Raw genomic sequence first — 21,582 nt, 5'->3', positions numbered from 1 at the left:
TGGTTCCATAGGCAATGGCCTATGAAAACTCCACTTTTGAGAGTACTGTATATTCATGTCTGGCATCGACCGGGGTTTAGGCACCCAGAAAGGTAGGCATCCCAAAACTGACCCCCAACTGGTAGAAAACTGCAAACCAAGACCAAATAGAACCCAAGAACCCCCCCTCCCCCCAAAAGAAAACAAGGTAACAAGCAAAGCGTCATCAAACAGACGCACAGCTCGTTCGCACCCCCCTCCCCTGAGACAGTCACCTGCTCACTAGTTTGGAAACCAAGAAGGAACAACGCTGGTTTTCTGTGGGGAGCTCCGTTGGCTCCCTGAATCTAGATACCCAAAAATAAGTAAAAGACGGACTTACCCCGGTGGTGGCCGCACCACGTGCTTCATGACGAAGGGGACAACTGGCTGCAACCAACAGCCCAAGGTCACACAAAACCGCCGATGGCCTGGAAAGTTCAAGAGGTAACAGACGGCCAGGACCCTCTACAACCTCCAAAACCCCTGTGCCTGAATGTCAGCCCAAGACATGTTCCTCAACACAGCAGTACGAGCCACAAACTTCCGAAAATCATGGGCATACGGCTAGACTGCAGGCTGGCTAGAATTAATAACCCTGCGGAGGACCTGAGAGACCCAAGCCCTGAAACAGGGAACGAGGTATATCTGATCAACTCAAAGCGTAGCCCCGGACACAGAACCCGAGGAGAGCAGGAAACAGCGTAAAGCCACAACCAGACACCATGATATACCCCCAGCCTGACCAACCAAGCATCAATAACTCATGGAAACCCACCAAAAAAGCCAGCCGTCTCATTCTTCACCAAAAAAGAAGACGGCTGCAAATGACCAAAACGGCCACCAGGACCGAAAGAGCAGAAACCGCTGCGCCAGAGGCGCAGGAGTGAGCATGAAGCTCACCGACCCGACCCTCAGAGGCGAAAGTCAAATAAAACAAAGCCTTTTGAAAACAATCTTGGACCGAAGGTGCCACAACAAACCGAGGAGAAGAGGAAGACTGCAGCACCCGATCCAAAGACCAGACCTGCTCAGGCAGTGCACGAGCAGGCCCGAGGTGGAAAAATGCACGAGAAAGCTTATGGAACAAAGCCAAAGTGACATCCACCCCGAATGCAAGCTAGAGCGGCTCTGCCAGTGCAGCACGATAAGTATGCAGCATAAGGTGTCAGTCCTGAAAGAACCAAGAAAGGAAAGACAAAATACGAACAGAAACAGAAGATAACCTACGACGAGAAAGGAAGTGTTGAAAAGAACGCCAAGACATTTCATACTGTCGCTGAGAAGACCCCAGGTGGGACACCATGAGAGAAGGCCACTTGATCACCATACAAGTGGTAACACATACGGGTCAAAAATACCAGATGCGTAGAGCAGATCGAACCAGCAAGGTACCTCACTGGCCCGATCTCCTGAAAGAAGCGGAACTGAGGAAAAATGACCCGGGTTCGGACACTGAGCAAGCAGCACCTGAAACCAAGGTAGGCTGGCCACCATGGGGCCAGAAGGAGAACCCTGTCCCCCACTAGATCTCCAGCTGAGCCAGAACCCGAAGCAACAGCTGGAGTGCGAGGGGGGGGGGGGAGAACAGATAACCCCCACCAGTCCCTCCACAAAGTGTCGACCGCGACGGCTTCTGCAATCAGGGAAGAACTCCACATACACTGGGAAACGCCATGACCATGCCAACATGGAGAGGTCCACCGCCAAGGGCCCGAACGTCCAGCAACGGAAGGAGTCGGCCTCAAACGTTCATTCCATAGACAAAGGAATGAACTGAGGCTGTCCACCAGGATGTTGGACACGCCCTTGAAGTGAACCAAACAGAGAGCAAAACCTCAAGAACTCGGCAGAAGAGCCAATCGAAGCGACAAGCCCCAAAGAGCCAAGAACCAAAGAGACCCGAACCCCCACAATTCAGGTGATGAACCATCGTGCCTCTGAGGCCTCACTGGCAAGAAGGCTCTTGGCGCGCCTCCGAAGGCCCTCGCTGGCAAGAAGGCTCTTGGCGCGCCTCCGAAGGCCCTCGCTGGCAAGAAGGCTCTTGGCGCGCCTCCGAAGGCCCTCGCTGGCAAGAAGGCTCTTGGCGCGCCTCCGAAGGCCCTCGCTGGCAAGAAGGCTCTTGGCGCGCCTCCGAAGGCCCTCGCTGGCAAGAAGGCTCTTGGCGCGCCTCCGAAGGCCCTCACTGGCAAGAAGGCTCTTGGCGCGCCTCCGAAGGCCCTCACTGGCAAGAAGGCTCTTGGGGCGCCTCTGAAGGCCCTCACTGGCAAGAAGGCTCTTGGGGCGCCTCCGAAGGCCCTCACTGGCAAGAAGGCTCTTGGCGCTCCTCCGAAGGCCCTCACTGGCTGAAGGCTCTTGGTGCGCCTCCGAAGCCTCACTGGCTGAAGGCGCTTGGCGTGCCTGAAGTTTCATAGCTGCTACTTACAGTTAGTTTGCCTGCTTATGACAGGGTTTACTGGCTTAGCTGGCCCCAGTGTCTGGGGCTTATTCACTCTCCAGGCCCTGGGAAAACCCATGTGGGCTCAGTCATACCATGGATACTTTCTTCCTGAGCCCACGCTCGCCTTGTACAAATTTGCAGGTTGTTCAGTGCCACTGCCTCAGGGTGGTGATCATCCATACTGCCTGCGCTCTACCACCATTTGGGTCGTAAACATCTATGACTCTGAATCTCTTGCAATTGGCCAGGTTGGTTGCCCATTTGGAAGCTCCGAAGCTGCCCTTCTTAGGTTTTATTGACAGTTGTTTTGGCCTTGGTTCACTCTGCACATTCTCTTCCTTCCCAGATGGGCGTGGTTCATCCTGCTCTCCCTGCCTGCTCTCGGCTCCCAAACGTCTGAGGGTTTTGGAGTTAAGGCAAGGGGTTTAGCTTGGGGTGAGGCTCGGGTGGCTTTGGAGGTGCCAGCAGTCCCCCAGCAGACTCCCTTCTTCGAAGCCTTTTCCTTGGACTCCGCTCTTCCTTCTGGAGTGGTAGGCGTGGATGAAGGCTCCACCCCAGGGCCTTTGTCGATGGTTTCTAGGGCTCAGGGGGAGTCTGCATGGAGCTCTTGGGTTCCTTTTGACCCCGCTTGGGACCCTTGTGCTCTCTGTGCAGGGAATTCTTCAGCAGGGGGAGGGATTTTCATACCCCCTCCATTCCTTTTCGAGACCGAGTTGGGTGGGGCTCTCCCCACACCCCCCCCACCCCTGTACTTTCGCGAAAGTACAGTATTGTTAATACTGTACTTTCGCGTTTTGGGTGAGCGAGCATCACGCCACCCTAAAGTAATCTGGGCATTCCCTGTGAGCGCCCGGTAATACTGAAATGTATATACTCTTTTCACTGTGGTCACCTCAATTCTCTTTCTAGGCGTTTGATTTTGGTATCAATGTATTCGCAATAGAATTCCCTACAGGAGTATATGCATGTAATGTTCTAAACTGCAGAACATTCCGCACGTTGGCAAACAATCCACGAATAGCCGGAATGTTCTCACGTTGTGGATGCGAGGGGAGGCAGAAGCGGTCAGTAGAATGGGACGATAACAATGGGCCTACCTCATGGGTCGTGCTGGGTCCGTGCCACATGGCCCCTCTCGGAAAATGGGAACACATTGGCGCTAATTTTGAAACCAGTCCCCAAAAAAACCAGCGTTAAATGCAATGAAATGCCATTTTCTGGGTGAGTCCCGGAGGCTCCCTGGAGCTATCCCAGGCTGATATGCTAATGTCAGACTTTGGCATCAGTCATGTGTATGGAGTTCTTAAGCCTACTGGGGACCGCGGCCAGAACTGGGCCCCCTCAGAGAGGCAAGGGGAGCGATGGCCTATAGAAGCCCCCATATGGTTGGAAGCATTCCATGTCTGCCATCGACCGGAACAGGCACCCAGAAAGGTAAGTGCCTCAAAACAAACCCCTATTCTGGTTAAAATTGCTACCAAAAGCCGAACTAGTGGATAGAACTCCCCAAAAGAAAACAAGCAAACTAGTGTGACGTCACACGCCGCAGTGCCACTGTCTGTGCAGCTCCCCCCTCCCCGGGAGGGGGAAGGGGGGAGCCCCAGACCCTCCACGCCAGCTACCCACACCTCAGTTCTTGAGGCTGGATGTCTAAAACGCGAAAAAAACGCCGACCAGAGAGAGGGATGCCGGGGAGCCTCTGGGACTCGCCCAGAAAATGGCGTTTCATTACATTCAACGCTGGTTTTCTGGGGGGAGCCCCGTCGGCTCCTCGGAGCTAACTACCCACAGACGGAAAAAAGAGGGACTTACCCGGGAGGCGGTCGTCGCTCACTCTCAACTCGAAGTCGAGAAAGCTGGCTGCAACCGCCGACCCAAAGCAACACAGGCCAGACGGGGCCCAGGGACATTCACAAGGTAATGAGCAGCCAGGACCCTGTTCGACCGCCAAAATCCCCCCGCCCGAATATCAGACCAAGACATATTCCCAAAGATGGCAGCAAGAGCCGCGAACTTACGAACGTCATGGGCACGGGGATAGACCGCAGGCTGGCTGGACTTAACCCTGCGGACTGACCTGGGAGACCCGAACCCGCGAACAAGGAAGAAGGTAAACTGGATCAACCCACAGCGCGTCCCCGGACACAGTAGCCGTGGCGCGCAAATAACGGCGAAGCGCCACAATCGGACACAAAACATGATGCACCCCCGGCCTGACCAACCAAGCATCAACCACCCATGGACCCCTCCGGAACGCAGAATTCTCATTCTTCGCCAGAAAAGAAGGAGACGGCTGCAAGCGAACAAAACAATCACCACGACCAAAAGAGCAGAAACCCCTGCGCCGGAGGAGAGCATGAAGCTCCCCTACCCAACCCCCTAGAGGCCAAAGCCAACAAGAAAAGTGCCTTGGAAAAACAATCCTGGACCGAACGGGCCACAACGAAACGAGGAGACTGAAAGGAAAGCGAGCACTCTGTCCAAGGGCCAGGACGGCTCAGGCGACGCATGAGTAGGCCGGAGGTGAAACAATGCACGAGACAGCTTGCGAAACGGCGCAGACGTAACATCGATACCGAAGGCAAGCTGAAGCGGCTCCGCCAGTGCCGCACAATACGAGGCGAACAGTGTTAGGCATAAGATGACGGTCCTGAAACAACCACGAGAGGAAGGACAAGACCATCCGAACAGACAAGGAACTAACACAACGAAGACGCAAAAAGAAACAGAAGGACCGCCAGGAAACTTCATACTGCCTCCGAGAAGAAGCCCTCAGGTGGGACACCAACAAGGAGGCCACCTGATCACCATAGAGATGATGATAGACTCGAGTCAAAAAACCCATACGCGAAGACTCGAGGAGAAGATCGAACCAGCCACGTGACGTACCGGATCCTGATCTGCTGAGAGAGGCGGATCCGCGGGAAAACCCTCGGGTTCGGACACCGAGCAACCAGCGCCTGAAACCAAGGCTGGGCCGGCCACCAAGGGGCCAGAAGGACAACTCTTCCCTGGTAAGTCTAAGCGAGTCAGGACCTGGAGCAATGGCCAAACTGGGGGAAAAGAGATACAGGAACCCCCACCTCGACCAGTCTAGCCGAAAGGAATCGACCCTGACGGCCTCGCGATCGAGGAAGGGTGCCGCATAAACGGGAAGACGCCTGCGACCACGCCGACGCGAAGAGGTCCACTTTGGGGCGCCCGAATGTCTGGCAAAGCCAATGGAAGGACTCGTCGTCGACCGTCCACTCCAGTGGAGAGGGGAACGAAGCGAGACAGGGCGTCGGCCAAGACGTTGGACACGCCCCGTACGTGAACCGCCAGGAGAGTCAAACCCCGAGAACTCAGCAGACGAGTCACCCGAAGCGACCAACCCCAAAGAGACAAGGACCACATCGAACTCCCTCGGTTCAGGCAATGAACCACGGGAGATCAGTCCGAATGGAGCCGAATCGTCAATCCGGGGGCCACCCGAATCCTCCCCAGAGCAAATAACACTGCCGCGAACTCCCGCACCATGCTGTGAGCTCGACGGAAGGACGGATCCCAACGCCCCTGGCCGGCCTAGTGAGTACTGGTCACAAAACCCCAGCCGAGAGACGTCGCATCCGTGTACACATCGAGCGAGGGTTCGGGTAGGCGCCAAGGCACTGAACCCCGAAAAACCCGAAGAGGAAGCCGGTGACGCAGCAACCGACGCAAGTCCCCCGGGGGGTCGAACTCTGCTGATTGCGAGAGAGGAGGAAGGGGGGACCCCGAAGGAACCAGAACAGCCGACTGAAGCCAAACCCAACCCGGCGGGTAGACCACCATCGCGAAGTTCAGGCTCCCGCACAGCCTTTCGAGCAACCGCCGGGTGACCCGAGGGCCCACCAGAAACAGACAAAGGCAGGACCGCAGCCGCAGGAGAGACTCCGGAGGGAGAGACAAGGAGGCGGTTCGAGAGTCCCAAACGAGACCCAGCCAAGTTTGAACCTGAGAGGGAACCAGATGGGACTTCCTCCAGTTCACCAAGAACCCGAAGAGCTGGGAAAGAACCAAATCCCTGGCTAGCAAGCAAGCTGACCGGCTGGGAGCCCAAACCAGCCAGTTGTCGAGGTAGGCCAACACCCGAACACCTAGGAGACGCAAACGAGCCACCACAACCCGTGTAAGGCGAGTGAACACGCGAGGTGCCAGGTTCAACTCGAACGGGAGACAACGAAAGCGTTAACTCAGACGCCCCACAACAAAACCGAGCCAGTTCCTGAACTATGGATGAATCGGGACATGCCAATAAGCGTCCTGAAGGTCCAGGGACACCATCCAAGCGCCCGGCTCCAAGAGGAGCCGAACCTGAGACAGCGTAGTCATCCGAAAGGAGGGGCAATGAACCCAGGACTTCAGACGGGACAAGTCCAGAATGAACTGCAGGACCGCGTAGTCCCTTTTCGGAACCGGAAACAGACGGGAAACCCATCTGAGGGACTACGTCATTTCGACGACGCCCAAGCGTACCCACTCCAAGACGACTCGACAGAGTGCAGGGAAAGAAACCTGCCCTGCCAGCCCCGACCCCCCCCCAAGGGGGGAGGGGCCACCCAACGCCACCATAGGCCACAAGACACGACCCGAAAGGCTCACGAATCGTGGGACCAGGCGCGGGCGAACAGTGCAAGCCGCCCCCCATCGCCCCGTCAATGGGGCAAACCACGAAAGGGCCGGCGACCCTTACGAGACCCAGAACCCCGCCGACACCGGAGCCAGAGCACACGACCTTCGCCTATAGCATCAGCCTCAAGAACTGAGGTGTGGGTAGCCGGCGTGGAGGGTCTGGGGCTGCCCCTTCCCCCCTCCCGGGAAGGGGGGAGCTGCGCAGACAGCGGCGCGGTGGCGTGTGACGTCACACTAGTTTGCTTGTTTTCTTTTGGGGAGTTCTATCCACTAGTTCGGCTTTTGGTAGCAATTTTAACCAGAATAGGGGTTTGTTTTGAGGCACTTACCTTTCTGGGTGCCTGTTCCGGTCGATGGCAGACATGGAATGCTTCCAACCATATGGGGGCTTCTATAGGCCATCGCTCCCCTTGCCTCTCTGAGGGGGCCCAGTTCTGGCCGTGGTCCCCAGTAGGCTTAAGAACTCCATACACATGACTGATGCCAAAGTCTGACATTAGCATATCAGCCTGGGATAGCTCCGGGGAGCTGACGGGGCTCCCTCCAGAAAATCAAATGAAAACCAGATTTTTACCAAATATTTTAATTGTGGATGCTGAAATGCGTCTCGCACGTATATTCATATAATAAAGTGTGGTAGGACTGTGGTGCCAGTTTCTTTGTCGGTAGCGTCCCTGACCAGAACTTCATCTGGTCAGCACTGTGTTTGCTCTGCATGGAGGGCAATTGGGGGGAAGGGGGGGGGGCCTGGCTCTTTTTGCCCACACCTCATCCCATACTTAGTCGGCTTTTTCAGGTCGTTTCTTCGACCGGGGGGGGGGGGGTCAGGTCTGGTGGGGCAGGCCTCTTCCCCATCCATGTCAGGTCATCTCGGAGTGGGTTCATTTGGACGTGGTCGACGGACCGTGTTTCTCAAGCGGGTTTCTCGCCAGTTTTCAGTTCCGATATAAGACTGGATTTCCAGTACATTCTAGAATTTTCAAGGAAGACACCAGTTACGAGAGAGAATCGCCACCTACAAAATTCTCAAAAAGGAATTGACAGGGGGTTGGATAAAGACCAACTATTTAGCATGGGTGGAAGGGGACACAGGGTGGAAACTTTGTACTCAAATGAGCCACAGAGCCTCATAAAATAATTTTTTCAGTGTTATAGTAGATAAATGGAATGCACAAGAAGGTTATGTGGTGGAGGCAGACTCCATTCACAGTTTCAAATATAGATATGATAGAGCCCAATAGGCTCAGGAACCTGTACCCCAGCTGATTAATGGTTGAGAGGTGGGTCAAAAGAACAGAAGCTCAATCCCCTGCAAGCACAACTAGGTGGGTACAACTAGTCGAGTGCCAAACCACGGTTGTGTACTGTTACTGCATGCCACAATTTGCGATCATAACCAGCATTGGATTCACAGATATCTGAACCTTGTACAAAGTCTTAGTAGCAGTCAGGATCATCTATGACACTATCATTGCTAAATAATTACTGTTACAGTAATTATGGCTTCATCATTATTCAATAATGATGTGAGCATGTGCTACATGGCAATACTGCGAGCTGCTTCATGTGCTATACATGGTCTCTTATCTCAGTACTGAGCCCTCTCACCCAGAAGGGGTACCCACAATTTTTGATATGGCATCTATTTACTGGAGGCCTCAGGAAGTGGATTCGAGCCTCATATACCCATGGTAGCTTTAAATCTTATGCTACACCTGAAATTACCCCCGATTGATGTGTTCATCACCAATGAAACAACCCTGGTTGATATGCGCAGTTGAAGGGATAAACTGGCACAGCTGCTTTTTGTTTACACAAGCTCAAAATTAATTGTAATATTCTTGTTGGTCAAGTTTCATGTTTAGCGTGACATTCCCATTTTTTTGTGAAGGGGCATTAGACCACCGAGGTAGCATTTTGTCCCTTCCAAGTCCTTGGTATAGGTGTGAGTGGTACTAGGTCCTTTTACCCATATCAGTTTTTATATGCATTATGGATCCTAGGTATTGATTTTTGTCGCCCATAGTAATTCTTTCTTTACAGTTTGTTTTGTACAGTTTTGTGTTGTTTTGGGTTAAGCAGTTCATCTATTGAACCACCTTTTTGAGCAAGCTAGGGTAGCCATTAAGAGGAGGGCCAGGAATAGTGTGTTATATATAATGAAAAGCATTTTTTCTGGACATTAGCCACAGTGGCTTCCACATCCCATTCATTTCTGTCTATTTTCCACGGGACAACCAGTTGCACTGGGGCGAGAGAGAGAGAGGGGGTGGGTTACCAAATTGGGTCCGCTGAATCAAGTCTGTCAAATACTTGATGTTTAATTGCCTGCCTTCATAAGAACACGAATAATCACCCTTTGGCAAAAAGTAACAAGACATCCATTCCAGAGAGCCCACATCCTTGACAACCTCCCAATAGACCCAGAAAAATGGGTCCTCCCCTGACCCAATCTCCACTTCATGCAAAAAACACAAATAATAATGCACTACAAAAACATCTTTATATCAAGCTGTGTAGAAAGCCTGATGGTTGAGGGTGATTAGCTCCACCTTGGTGAAGCTAATTTCAACATCCAAAAACCAGAACAGCTACAGCTGGCCAACACCAATGGTCTTCATCAGCCAGACCAGCTAAAATACTAACAAATCTGCACCACACATTTACAACACAGCAACAACATCTACCAAACCAAAGTAGACAGGCCACTGCACTTTTCATCCCACTCATACTTCATCCTCATCCTATTTCATGATTTCTAGTACTCATTCCTCTCCCTCCTTTTCTTACCAAATCCTTTGATCACCGAATTGAATCAACTTCCCCTGCCCTAAAAGCCAGAGTAATTCCATTCACCTTGGCTGTAGGAACTAATAAACTTTCCTTATTAAGACTTCATGGCTCAGTCGATAGAGCTTCGGCCTCACACGTGTGGGGTCCACAGTTCGAGGCTTCTACAGCCCAGGTAAATGGAATGTTTACTTCCACGGGAGTGTGGATGACAATTTATATCCAAGAGAGTAAGGTAAAGAAGCCACTGAGGGGAAGACCTAAAGAAGAGGTGGGTTATAATATTCAACACTTTTTATGTATCTTTGTGTAGAAAACTCATTGGCTCTTGACAATGAACAACAATTGGATTTAAATGTCAAATAAACCAAAATAAAATAGCCATTCATATAATTTGACATTAAAATAATCTTGCTCTCGACACTTATTTTCAGATATATCCAAGAAATAAGATTCAAATACAAAATTTTGACACATCTTCCTTATATTTGGTGTGTGTACTGTACCTGGGCTCTCGAGTTATATGGTGCAGTACTGTGTTATGCTGTATGGTGTAAGTATAGTGTAGTGCAGAGTCTGAGTGCACGAGTCAGTACTAGCAAGTGTAACTGTGTTATTTAACTGGCCTACTAAATATAATTTATCCTCCAGCATAATACTGAAAATATAAATATTTTACCTGCATCTCCATTGCAACCTTGATAAAATGCTTGTTAACATGCGACATTAGGTCATTATAGAGTGCTTCAGAATGTTGTTGACACACACACTTGTATGCTGCAGAATACATGGGCTCAAATTCAATAACCTGCCCAGTGTGGTATGGAGGCGGAGGTCCTTGTAATAGTCGGTCAACCGCCGCTTGTAACTGCGGCCAGTAGGTGTTTCTGTAGTCTTCAATTGTCATGCATGTCATTGCTATGTGAACAGAAAACATCATGGATTAGAATATAATATATGCCACTGAATAGCTGTGAAACAATCAAGTGTATAATAATCAAAATTACACTAATATAAATTTTGGTAATTGGTGACATCTTTTTTATACAACAATACTGCATTAATACTGTAATAATAATATATAAATACAAATACTGTACAGTAATAAAAATAATTATAATTACAAAAATAAAAATTTAACAATTGATTATAATATAAAATAATATATGTATATAGTGGTACCTCGGAATACGAGTGTCCCTGAATACGAGTTTTTCGGAATACGAGCAGGATTTGCTAGGAAAATGTGACAAGGCGAGGGTTACCTCGGAACAAGAGTTCGTTGATACGCGTACAGGCCGACCTAGCGCGTGGTGGTACGGCGATCGTCGCCCCTCCGTCCCTCAGTTTACCAGTGCCTCGCACCCAGTGGCTATTCCACGTCAATTCTTCACCCGGATTTTCAGCGTTTTGTAGGATTTTTGGTCATTTGACCATAAAAGTTGTTATTATATATTTCACCATGGGTCCCAAGAAAGCCAGGGGTGACAATAGAGGAGAATGAGGTGAGGATGACAATAGAGGAGAAACAAGAGATCATTCAGAAGCATGAAAATGGTACATGTGTTACTGAACTTTGTAGGCAGTACAACAAAGCCACGTCAACAATATGCACTATACTTAAGAAAAAGGACATTATGAGAGCTAAAGTGGCAAAAGGCTTAAGAACAATGAAGAAACAAAGACCACAAATACTTGAAGTGGAAAAGTTGTTATTAATTTGGATACACGACAAGGAGTTAAGGGGTGATAGTGTTTCGGAGGCCATCATTTGTGAGAAAGCCAGGGTATTGCACGAAGACCTTGTAAAGAAAACCTGCAACGAGTGATGCAGATACGAAAGAGTTTAAGGCAAGCAGGGGCTGGTTTGAAAAATTTAGAAAAAGAAGTGGTATCCATAGTGTTGCCAGGCATGGGGAGGCAGCCAGCTCAGACAAACCAGCCGTTGAACGATTTATTGAAGAATTTAAAGAGTTTGCAGAGGCCGAGGAATACCTACCGAAACAAGTGTTTAATTGTGATGAAACAGGACTGTTCTGGAAAAGATTGCCTAAGAGGACTACATTACCAAGGAGGAAAAATCCTTGCCCGGACACAAGCCTATGAAAGATAGGTTTACGCTTGTGCTGTGTTCAAATGAGAGTGGCGATTTGAAAATTAAACCCTTGCTAATGTATCATTCTGAAAATCCAAGGGTTTTCAAACAGTATAAAGTGCAGAAAACCCAAATGTGTGTAATGTGGAAGGCTAATAAAAAGGCATGGGCGACTAGGATTTTCTTTTCGGAGTGGGTGAATGAAGTGGTGTGCCCTGCCATAGAAAAATATCTGCAGGAGAAACATTTGCCACTCAAGGCCCTGCTTCTCCTCGACAATGCTCCTGCTCATCCTCCAGGATTGGAAGATGAATTGATGCACAGATACAGTAAATTTCTCACAATAAAGTTCCTTCCTCCTAACACCACTCCTCTAATTCAGCCTATGAACCAGAAAATCATAGCGAATTTTAAGAAACTGTAAGAAAGGGCACTTTTCCGGAAATGTTTAGAAGTGACTGAAGCCACAAACCTCAAAGAGTTCTGGAAAGACTATTTTAACATTTGTAGTTCTTTAAAACTCATTGACAAAGCCTGGCAAGAAGTGACTCAAAGAACCCTGATCTCTGGCTGGAGAAAATTGTGGCCTGAATGTGTGACAGAACTAGACTTTGAGGGGTTTGAGCCTGTAAATGATGTGCCTATTGTTGAGAAAATTGTTACTCTGGGCCGGCAAATGGGCTTGAAATTGGATGGTGATGATGTGGAGGAGTTGGTGGAAGAACACAACGAAGAACTGACCACCGAAGAACGCCAAGCTCTTTAAAAGGAACAGCAAGACGACCCAGCTGATGATGTTTCTCCAGTGGAGGAGGATGAGGCAGTAGCGAATGTCCCTTCTGCAGAAATTAAGGTGTGTCAGATGTGGAAAGAGATGCAAACTTTTATCGAAAAGACTCGCCCAGAGAAGGCTGTAGTAGGCCGTTGCCTTAACCCTTAAAGTGCGCATCACGTCATATGACGTGTTGGAAGTTGTTCCAGTCAACTGCGCATCACGTCATATGACGTGTTGGAGTACTACGCAAGATTTAAACGGCCCGCGGATACACGGGGTTCACCACACCTTCATCAGGGCTCTTGTAAACAGACGCCATTTTTAAAAAAAATCGTGGGCCAAACTCCCGGGTGTTATTGGCCTCAGTATTGAGTGAGCAACCAAGCCTGACGCACACAGCATGAGCTAACAGCACTGCTGTTCAACTTGTGACCACAGCATCGCCTAAAAATGCCAAAATATACTTGTTCATGCTATTATGTAGCGATGATATTATTACAGAAGACCCCTGACTGATAAAACTGACCAGGGTTTTGATAATAGCAGGATTGTGGTGATATTTAGCGCTGTGCGCCATGGAGGTAGGAGTAATGCTGTGGGATGGAGGGTGGTGGCGATGTCTTCTGACTGTGTGTGGCCACCTTTTATTGACTGCACTCACCATACCAACTTAGTGGTTCGCTATGGTGAACACAAATGTAGATACTTATATATAACGTCTGTATATAGTGAATTATAGCAAAAACAGTATTGTGGGAGGAGAATGTGGGCGAGTCAGATGACTTGAGGGAGGGCGTGAGTGGCTGGCTGGTACACGGCGGTCACTCCTCGTTACTTTTTGACTCATAATAGCTACTTAGTGGTTTGTTATAGTGAACAAAACATGCAGATATTTATATATAACCTGTGCTTATAGTGTAATAACCAACAAAGTATTTGTTCACCGATTGATGAACATAATTGAATCAACAATATGCACACCATATTTTTGAGTACAGCAATGATTCACTCATTTTATTGTATATAAATATATCACACTACACACTATTGAAAAATATTACAGCAAAAAAACTATGAAAAATCAATCAGAGACATTGAAATAATTAAGCAATTATCTTTGTGGCAACTCCGGCCTGACAGCTGGCGAGCAACAGACCGCCTGGGACGCACGCTGAGTCAGCGCCTATTTTTTGCCAGACTTCCCCGCCCTATAGCGGGCAATATATGCCACTTACGATTTTTTTATTATTTTTCCCGTGATCAGTGAACACAAATTAACAGGTTAGGAAGAAAAAATAATTTTTTTTTTTTTTTTCAAAATTACATGCGCCTGTGGGGAAGAAAGGATATTATACCCCTAGCATGTTAAGGGTTAATCTCTTCAATGACAATGTGATGCCTTACTACAGAGAGAGCTTGCAGAGAAGGGAAAAACAAGCTTCCATGAACAGATTTGTTGAGAAAATCGAGCAGTGAGCCACAACCAGGACCTAGTGGTACTCAGGCAAGTAAGTAAGTAATTATCAAAAGAAGGCACCAAACCGGGAAGGCTATGTAGCACCATCAAATACGCAAAATAATCAGAGGGCGCTAAATATCACCAAGGATGCCAATACGAGAACAAAAACGCATAAGGCGAACGATATCAAAAGTATCCGAGTCACCAAGAATTCTATCGAGGGACAGGTGACCGCGAGGGGCGGTCGGAAAGCAAGACACACGCTCGTCCTGGAAGTCAGGACATTCAAGAAGGACATGCACGACCGTAAGAGGGACAATGCAACTAGGACAATAAGGAGCAGGGCGGCGCTCCATCAAGTGACCATGGGTTAAGCGAGTATGGCCAATACGCAACCTCGCTAGAGCTGTTTCCCACCGCCGGTTACGGTGGAAGGAGGACGGCCACGAGGAAACACAACATTTAAGAGTACGTAGCTTGTTACCAGTAACAGACAACCAAGAAGCCTGCCAACGGGTAAGGACTGAGGAATGGATAACCGGGTAAAAGTCGGAATACGGAATGCCTTTACGAGAGATGGGACAAGAGCGGACAGCTTCCTTAGCGGCAGCATCCGCACGCTCATTTAAAGACACGCCAATATGGCTGGGAACCCAACAAAACTCAACCGACTTAAATTTACTGTGAACGAGAAACAGCCAATGCTGGATCTCGACAACTACCGGATGAACTGGATTAAAGCACCCGAGAGCCTTCAGGGCACTACGAGAGTCAACAACAACCACAAAGGAAGACTGACAACGAGAAAGCAGGAGACGAAGAGCATAGAGAATAGCATAAAGTTCCGCTGTAAAGATGCTAGTCTCCGGAGGCAAGCGACACATATAAGTGCGATCAGGAAAAACAACAGAGTAGCCAACACCGTCCGCTGACTTAGACCCATCGGTGAAGACAGAAACGGAGTGGGAGTGAGAAGAAAAGTGCTCGAGGAAAAGGCATTTTAGAACTGTAGGAGGGGTAAAAGCTTTAGTGATACGAGTCAAGGATGTACAAAACCGCGGAAGAGGGACCCTCCACGGGGGCAAAGAAGGAACAACACGAGGAGAAACATCAGAAATACGAACGGAGAGAGAATCCTGCAGGCGAGATAACCGGACAGAAAGAGGGAGGTGGTGAAGAGGAACAGGAACCGCAGGAGGGGTAAAAGTTAAAGCACGACAGAGACGAGAGGAAGGATGTTGCAAGGACCGCGCAAGATAGCGAAGACAGTAGCGATCACGGCGGTCCTGGAGAGACAGGAAGCCAGTGTCAACATACAAGCTAAGGACGGGAGTCGAACAAAAGGCACCAGAACTGAGGCGCAACCCAGTATGGTGCAAAGCATCAAGACGGCGAAGAGTAGAAGGAGAAGCAGACGAGTAAGCAGGGCAACCATAATCGAGCTTAGACAGGACGAGAGAGGAATGTAAAGCAAGGAGAGTGCGCCTATCTGCCCCCCAAGAAGTATGGGACAAGACCCGAAGGAGGGTAAGGGACTTAGAGCACTCAACACGGAGGTAAGAGATATGGGGAGACCAAGACAAACGAGTGTCAAGGAATAACCCCAAAAGCTTCGTGGAATCTTTGTATTCAAGGGGATGACCATAAAGTGACAAAGAGGGACGAAGAACAACCCGTTTCCGCGTAAAAGTCATGGCACAAGTCTTAGAAGTAGAGAACTTGAAGCCATGACCTGTGGCCCAAGACGACACGGCATCAATCGCAAGTTGAAGCCGGCGTTGAAGGAGAGGCGAATCATCACCCTGACAACAAAGGGTAAGATCATCGACATAGAGAGCGGAGAAGACACCAGAAGGAAGAGAGGAAAGAAGACCATTGAGGGCAACCAGAAAAAGAGTAGTGCTCAGAACACTACCCTGGGGCACACCTTCGTATTGCTGAAAAGGGGGAGAGAGAGCGGTACCAAGGCGCACCCGAAAGGAACGACGAGAGAGGAAGCTGCGGAGAAAGAGAGGGAGATGACCACGAAGGCCAAAAGAATGAAGTTGAGATAGGATATGATAACGCCAAGTGGTGTCGTAAGCCTTTTCTAGGTCAAAAAGGACGGCAACAACGGAGGTCTTCGCAGCAAAAGCAGTACGTATATAGACCTCCAAGTTCACCAGGACATCTGTCGTGCTGCGGCACTTGCGGAAACCAAATTGAGAAGGGGAGAGGAGGTGATGGTGTTCCAGGAACCACATCAGACGAACGTTAACCATACGTTCAAAGAGTTTGCAGACACAACTTGTGAGAGCAATAGGGCGAAAGTCCTTAGGGGAAGTACCCAGAGACCCTGGTTTGCGAACAGGGAGGACAACGGCATCGAGCCAGTCCTCAGGGACTGACGACGACTCTCAGATCCGATTATACAGACTCAGTAAATACTGAGACGTGCTCGGAGGGAGATGGCGAAGCATCTCATAATGAATACCATCGGAGCCCGCCGCCGTAGAACCGCAGAGGGCCAGGGCAGAACGAAGTTCAGAGAGAGAGAAGGGATCATTATAGGGAAGCTGAAGATGAGTGCAGAAATCTAAAGGACGAGACTCAAGGACAGGTTTACGAAGAAGGAAAGATTGGGGAAGATGAAGACCAGAGCTAACAGAAGAAAAGTGGGAACCCAGTTCGGAAGCGACCTGCAACGGGTCCGCCACAAGAGTATCATGGAGGTGAAGGACCGGTGAAACATCGGGAACGAACTTACCCGCTATCTTCCGGATACGCTTCCAGATCTGGGCCAGAGGGGTTTCGGACGTAATTGTCGAGACATAAGATGCCCAACATTCACGTTTAGCCGTACGGATGGCCCTACGGGCCACCGCACTCGCTTTCCGAAAGAAAAGAAAAGAATCGGTCGTCTGCCTACGGCGGTGCTTCTTCCAGGCTGCACGCTTACAGCGGACAGCCCGAGCACAGTCCGCATTCCACCAGGGAACGCACTTCCGTGGACCCCGAGAGGAAGAGCGAGGAATAGAGCGGAGGGCAGCGTCGAAGACAGTGTCATGAAAAAGGAGGAGAGCGCGAGAGAGGGGCAGAAGGGAGAGGTCAGAGAGAGTAGCACTGAGGGAAAACAGGGTCCAGTCCGCCTTAGCAAACTGCCACCTAGGGAAAGAGAGGGAAGGGCGAAAAGAGAAAAAGGAAACAAGGATGGGGAAATGATCACTTCCATGGAGGTCATCAAGAACCTGCCATGTGAAATCTAAGTAAAGAGAAGAAGAGCAGAGAGAAAGATCAAGACAAGAAAGGGTGCGAGTTCGAGAGTCCAAATGAGTGGGCTCACCAGAATTCAGAAGAGACAGGGAAGAAGAGAGGAGAAACGGCTCAAGGAGGCGACCCCGGGTATTCGTCAGAACGTCACCCCAAAGAGAATGACGACAATTGAAGTCACCCAGCAGGAGCACAGGCTCCGGCAAGGAGTCTAGGAGGTGTTTCAAATCAGGAAGAGAGAGCGGGACACTCGGGGGGAGATAAATGGAACAAACTGTGTACCATTTCCCCACAAAGATACGAGCAGCAGAACAATGGAGAGGCGAAGGAAAAAGTAAAGGAACAAAGGGAACATCAGCCCGAATCAAGAGAGCAGAAGAATTAGAAGCCCCAGCAATGGCTGGGGGGGGGGGGGAGAGAAAGGAATAGCCACGAAAACGACCAGGACGAGCACCAAGCATCGGCTCCTGGAGACAGACACAAAGGGGCGAAAACCGCGAAACCAGAAGTTGGAGTTCGAGGAAATTGGCGTAATAACCTCGAACGTTCCATTGAAGAATGGACAACGACGAGAAGAGAAAGGACAAAAACAGAGAACAAGGAAGAAACAAAGGCGAAAGACCAACAGAGCACGTTAAAGAATATCAGGGTCGGGATCAGGGTCAGCAAAGTCAGGGTTAGGGGGCATGGGTAAACTGAGCAAAGACGGAGGGAAGGAAACGGGAGAACAGATCAGAGGTGGACGGGCAGGGTCCGGAGGAGGAGGAGGAGGAGGAGGAGGAGGAGGAGGCAACGGAGAGGAGCAGTCAAGGACAGCAGCAGGAAGAGGGGGAGTAGAAAGAGAGGAGCGCACCCCAGCAAGAGCAGCAACCGAAAGGGAAGCAGGGGCCAAAGAAACCTCCATAGCAGGAACAGGGGGCGCAAGCACTGAAACGGGAGTGGAAGGAGCAACAGAGCCAGAAGGAGGAGCTGAGGAAGAAAGCGAAGCCTTCTTACCCGCCGGGGAAGAGGAAGGAGAGGAGCCAGGCTTACGCTTCTGACTTAAAGAGACCGGTGTCCCAGCAACTACGTACCGGGCAACGGATTCCAGTGTCTCAACAGGAGAAGCCGAACGAGAGCACACACGACGGCCGTTAGGAGAGCGATGGACATCCGCCCGCACCGACAGGCGGCGGGGAGAGCCGATAGATGGAGGAAGAGGATGGGAAGGAGGATCGGAGGGGGACGAGGAAGGAGACACAGAAGACACGACAGACCGGGTAGAAGGAAGGGGAACCCCAGACAGAGGACCAGGAGGAGGATCCTTCGGGAGAGAACCCAAAGGGACAGAGGAGGGGGCAGCGGGCGCATCAGGGTCCAAGGCCTGGAAACGGTTGTGAGTCTGAGGAAGGCGGGAAGGACGAGGAGAGGAAGAGCGCAACACGCGAGCATAAGAGATATTAGCATAAGGCGGGAGCCGGCGAACCTGGCGCCTCGCCTCAGGAAAAGATAAACGCTCCCGGTGCTTCAAGTTGAGGACGGCTGCCTCAAGCTTGTAATGGACACACGCACGGGAGAAGGTAGGATGGGCCTCACCGCAGTTGAGGCAACGAGCCTGGGGAGAAGCGCACTCCGACTTAGAGTGACCTTCGCCACCACACAAAGGACAGAGAGAGACAGTCCCGGAGCAGCGGAGGGCACCATGCCCAAACCTCCAGCACTTGTTGCAGAGCCGAGGAGAAGGAATGTACTCCTGGACAGAGCACCTGGCACCAGCAAGAATGACAGAGGGTGGAAGGGTCCTACCATCAAAGGTAATCTTCACAACCCGGAGGGGTTGACGGCGACTACCACGAGGGGGACGAGTAAACGTGTCCACCTGGAGAATAGAATGGCCCTGGGCAGCGAGGATATGTCGAATATCGTCGTGGCAGTCGCGTAGGTCCCGAACACCGGTCGCAACATGGGGCGGGAGCAAAATAGTGCCAACACTGGCATTCAACTGGACGTTCTTCGAGACCCGAACGGGGGTCTCGCCAAGGCAGGATAAGGCAGCCAAGCGGGAAGCAGCATCCTGAGAAGGAGCAGCAACGACACGCGTACCGAGACGAGTGGGGTTAAAAGTAATGGAGGCATCCACGGAATCAATGAGATGTCGATGAAGGGAGAAATCGTCAGGAGGCGCAGAATCAAGAGGGAGGAGATCAAAATATTTGGCCCACGAAGCGGGACCAAACAAGGCTTGATAGGTAGCAGAACTGGAAGGAATCGAGCGAGGGCGGCCGTGACGAGAACGGCGGTGAGAACCCCCAGAGAGAGAGGGGTTAAAAGGCGCAGTAGTAACAACTAGAGAAGGAGCCGCGCCAGGGGACGAGGTAGTCACCACTGGGGGCTTGGGGCTCGACCCAACCACAGAGGAGGGAGGGGAGCCAGGGGAAGGAGTCAGAGAGGCCAAAGGAGGAGCAAGGTCGGGGCCCAATGCAGCGGAGGCTACAGAGCCCGGTCTTCCAATACGGACCGACTCGGGGGCTTGGTCGCCCACCCCACGAGCCTGAAAAGGTAAGCCAGAAGCAGCCGAAACAGGGGTTATCATCTTGACGAAATTACGAATTCACTCACGAATGTGCCCCCACACCCACCATGGAGCCACAATTAGAGGCAGGACACCCAACAAGAAGCTATCGCCGATCTTGTCGGGGCCTCCTAGGGGTGCGTCGTGAGTATACGCCCCACAAACGCCACCTTAAGAAACCGACAGTCCGTCGAGATCGGGTTCAGTGACGAAGTGGGGATTGACAATAAAAGGTTCCCCTCGCTCTCGACGTCGGGTACTGCAGTTCTACGGGTGCAAGAGTATGCCTCCTCAAGCACCCGGGCGTCAAAGTAGAAGAAGTCCAAGGGAAGAACCAGAACGAGCAAAAGGTCGGCAGGAAACGGCAAGCAGATAGGAGAAGAGGGGGGAGAAAAACGAAACAGAAGGAAAAGGAAAAGATGCCCAGCAGAATTGGAGAGGACGGCAGCAGGAGCACAAGGCTAGAAAAGGACAGAGGACTGTCCCAAGGAGCATCACACTCCGGCAGCCGCCCACTAAGCCCCCAGACGGCGACAACGAGCTGAGCGGGGAGGGGGGGTACTCAGGCAAAATGTGCCAGGGAGTGCACACCGGAAAGGTCCTCACTGCCTGATGTTATAATGGAAGGGGACTCCCAAACGGTAACACCTCTCCTCTTTCCCCCCCTCCTCACCATCTTCCATACGCCTACAGCATTCAACAACAAGGGTAAGTAATAACTTGAACATAGTTTTGTAGGTTGTAGGTTGCTGCGCTTTGTGAGCGACTTGGCCTGGGTTTGTATCCTGGCCAGGGAGGATTGACTAGGCACAAATCCCTAAGGGGGCCAATGTTTTTTTTAAAAGTTGTTCAATGTCAACCAATATTTTTTGACTAGTTGTATATGAAAAGGGGCTGCAATTGTTCCAAGTTTCAGTACTGCAGCCTAAATAGAAAGGGAGATTTTTTTTGTTTTCAACGAATTTTACACATTTTCAAATCCGTATAACAACCACAAGTTTAAAATGAAATAATTTCTATGACACTTTTCTGACACATTAGCATATAATAAAGGATCTGATGCCGGGGATTTTCCAAAACATTAGTTTTCCTAATACAAATAGTCAAAGTTCCTCCCAAAAATTATGCAAATATTTTTGCATAATTTTTGCATAATTTTTTAATTAATTCTCTCCCCTCGAGAGAGGGGAGCGACGGGAGAAAGGGGAGCGTTGGGAGGGACCCACCTAGGGGGATAAGGAGGATGGGGAGCAGCCTATACAGTACAGTACAGGAATTACCATCAATTTTAGAACAATTCATCATAGCCAAAATCAAAAGAAATACTAGTAATTATGTAATAAATACCATACAAGTTTCCTAATAACAATTTGCAAAGGCTGAAGTTTCCTTCAAAAATAGTTTGTTTTTTTCCTGCTGGCGGCCTACGTAACGTGCCTCCTCCCTGCCCCGACTGGAACTGTCCAGGCCTGATCAAACCATGTGCTCTCTACCCTCATGTTACACCACAGTGCTGCGCCATTAGTGAAAGATTTTTTTAAATAATTGTTAT

General features: G+C 50.2%; 1 protein-coding gene across 2 annotated transcripts in view; it reads right to left on the bottom strand.

The window, feature by feature from the left end:
* The window catches only part of LOC123772184 (CDK2-associated and cullin domain-containing protein 1), a 75,685-nt gene that overhangs the window by 49,161 nt on the left and 4,942 nt on the right, over positions 1-21,582 (bottom strand). For both annotated transcript variants that reach the window (XM_045765245.2, XM_045765247.2), the window contains exon 2: positions 10,581-10,819. In XM_045765245.2, the coding sequence (XP_045621201.1) occupies positions 10,581-10,819 (239 nt within the window). The remainder of the gene's footprint in view (positions 1-10,580; positions 10,820-21,582) is intronic.

This window comes from Procambarus clarkii, chromosome 69, assembly GCF_040958095.1.
Source record: "Procambarus clarkii isolate CNS0578487 chromosome 69, FALCON_Pclarkii_2.0, whole genome shotgun sequence".
NCBI lineage: Eukaryota > Metazoa > Arthropoda > Malacostraca > Decapoda > Cambaridae > Procambarus > Procambarus clarkii.
This window is presented reverse-complemented; position numbering and strand designations above follow the sequence as displayed.